The sequence below is a fragment of the Carlito syrichta genome, unplaced genomic scaffold, assembly GCF_000164805.1.
Source record: "Carlito syrichta isolate Samal-C Ts95f unplaced genomic scaffold, Tarsius_syrichta-2.0.1 Scaffold303672, whole genome shotgun sequence".
Classification (NCBI taxonomy): domain Eukaryota; kingdom Metazoa; phylum Chordata; class Mammalia; order Primates; family Tarsiidae; genus Carlito; species Carlito syrichta.
In genome coordinates this window covers 147495-148152 of record NW_007247768.1, presented here as the reverse complement: position 1 = coordinate 148152, position 658 = coordinate 147495, and the positions used below count along the sequence as shown (strand labels likewise).

At 40.7% G+C, this 658-nt stretch overlaps 1 protein-coding gene across 1 annotated transcript in view; it reads right to left on the bottom strand.

The window, feature by feature from the left end:
• Positions 1-416, bottom strand: part of NXPE2 (neurexophilin and PC-esterase domain family member 2) — an 18720-nt gene extending 18304 nt beyond the window's left edge. Inside the window, exon 1 of the mRNA XM_008059006.1 lies at positions 290-416. Within this exon, the coding sequence (XP_008057197.1) occupies positions 290-315 (26 nt within the window). The 5' untranslated portion in view covers positions 316-416. The remainder of the gene's footprint in view (positions 1-289) is intronic.
• Between the last annotated feature and the right edge of the window lie 242 nt (positions 417-658).

Sequence of the window (658 nt, the reverse complement as noted above, 5' to 3'; positions counted from 1 at the left end):
ACACACACACACACACACACACAACACACACACACACACACACACCCCAAAAGTCTCACAAAACAATACTTATCCTAATTGCATAAAATACCCTGCAATCTTTTCAGTGACTCTATTTTATTCCATTCCATTGTATTTCATTTTAAAAGTACCTTTTATGCCCAAATAAAATGATTATACTATCCCCTAAAGGGCTGCAGCATACACTTTGAAAAGCACAACCTGGTCTGTAGTTCTTCCTTCGCTTCCCTACCATTAACCTGCCAGTAAGAATTGAAAGGTATCGCACCTGTGGATGTATATCTTCTCCATCATACTCTCATATGCTCTCACAGGAATTACAGCCGTACAGAGTCTCTCCTCGGTTAAAGTGGTTTTAGCATTTATTTCAAGGTTGGAGTTTCCCTATAAGCTTCATTGATCAAAAGCTGAAATGCTATTTGTGGCCACTGTGTGCCAGCTGGAATCACAGGCCTCCCTTTCAATAATCTGTTCCTGCTCACCCCAAAGAGCCGTAAGAAAGAAGCCAGGCAGAAACTCTGAAGTTTGCTTTTAGAGAATAGACATCTAATCTCAGCACAGGGTCGCCTATGTTTGAGGCTTTACATATTTGTATACACAGTGCACTTCACTTACTCATGACTTTGTTTGGCTGTCA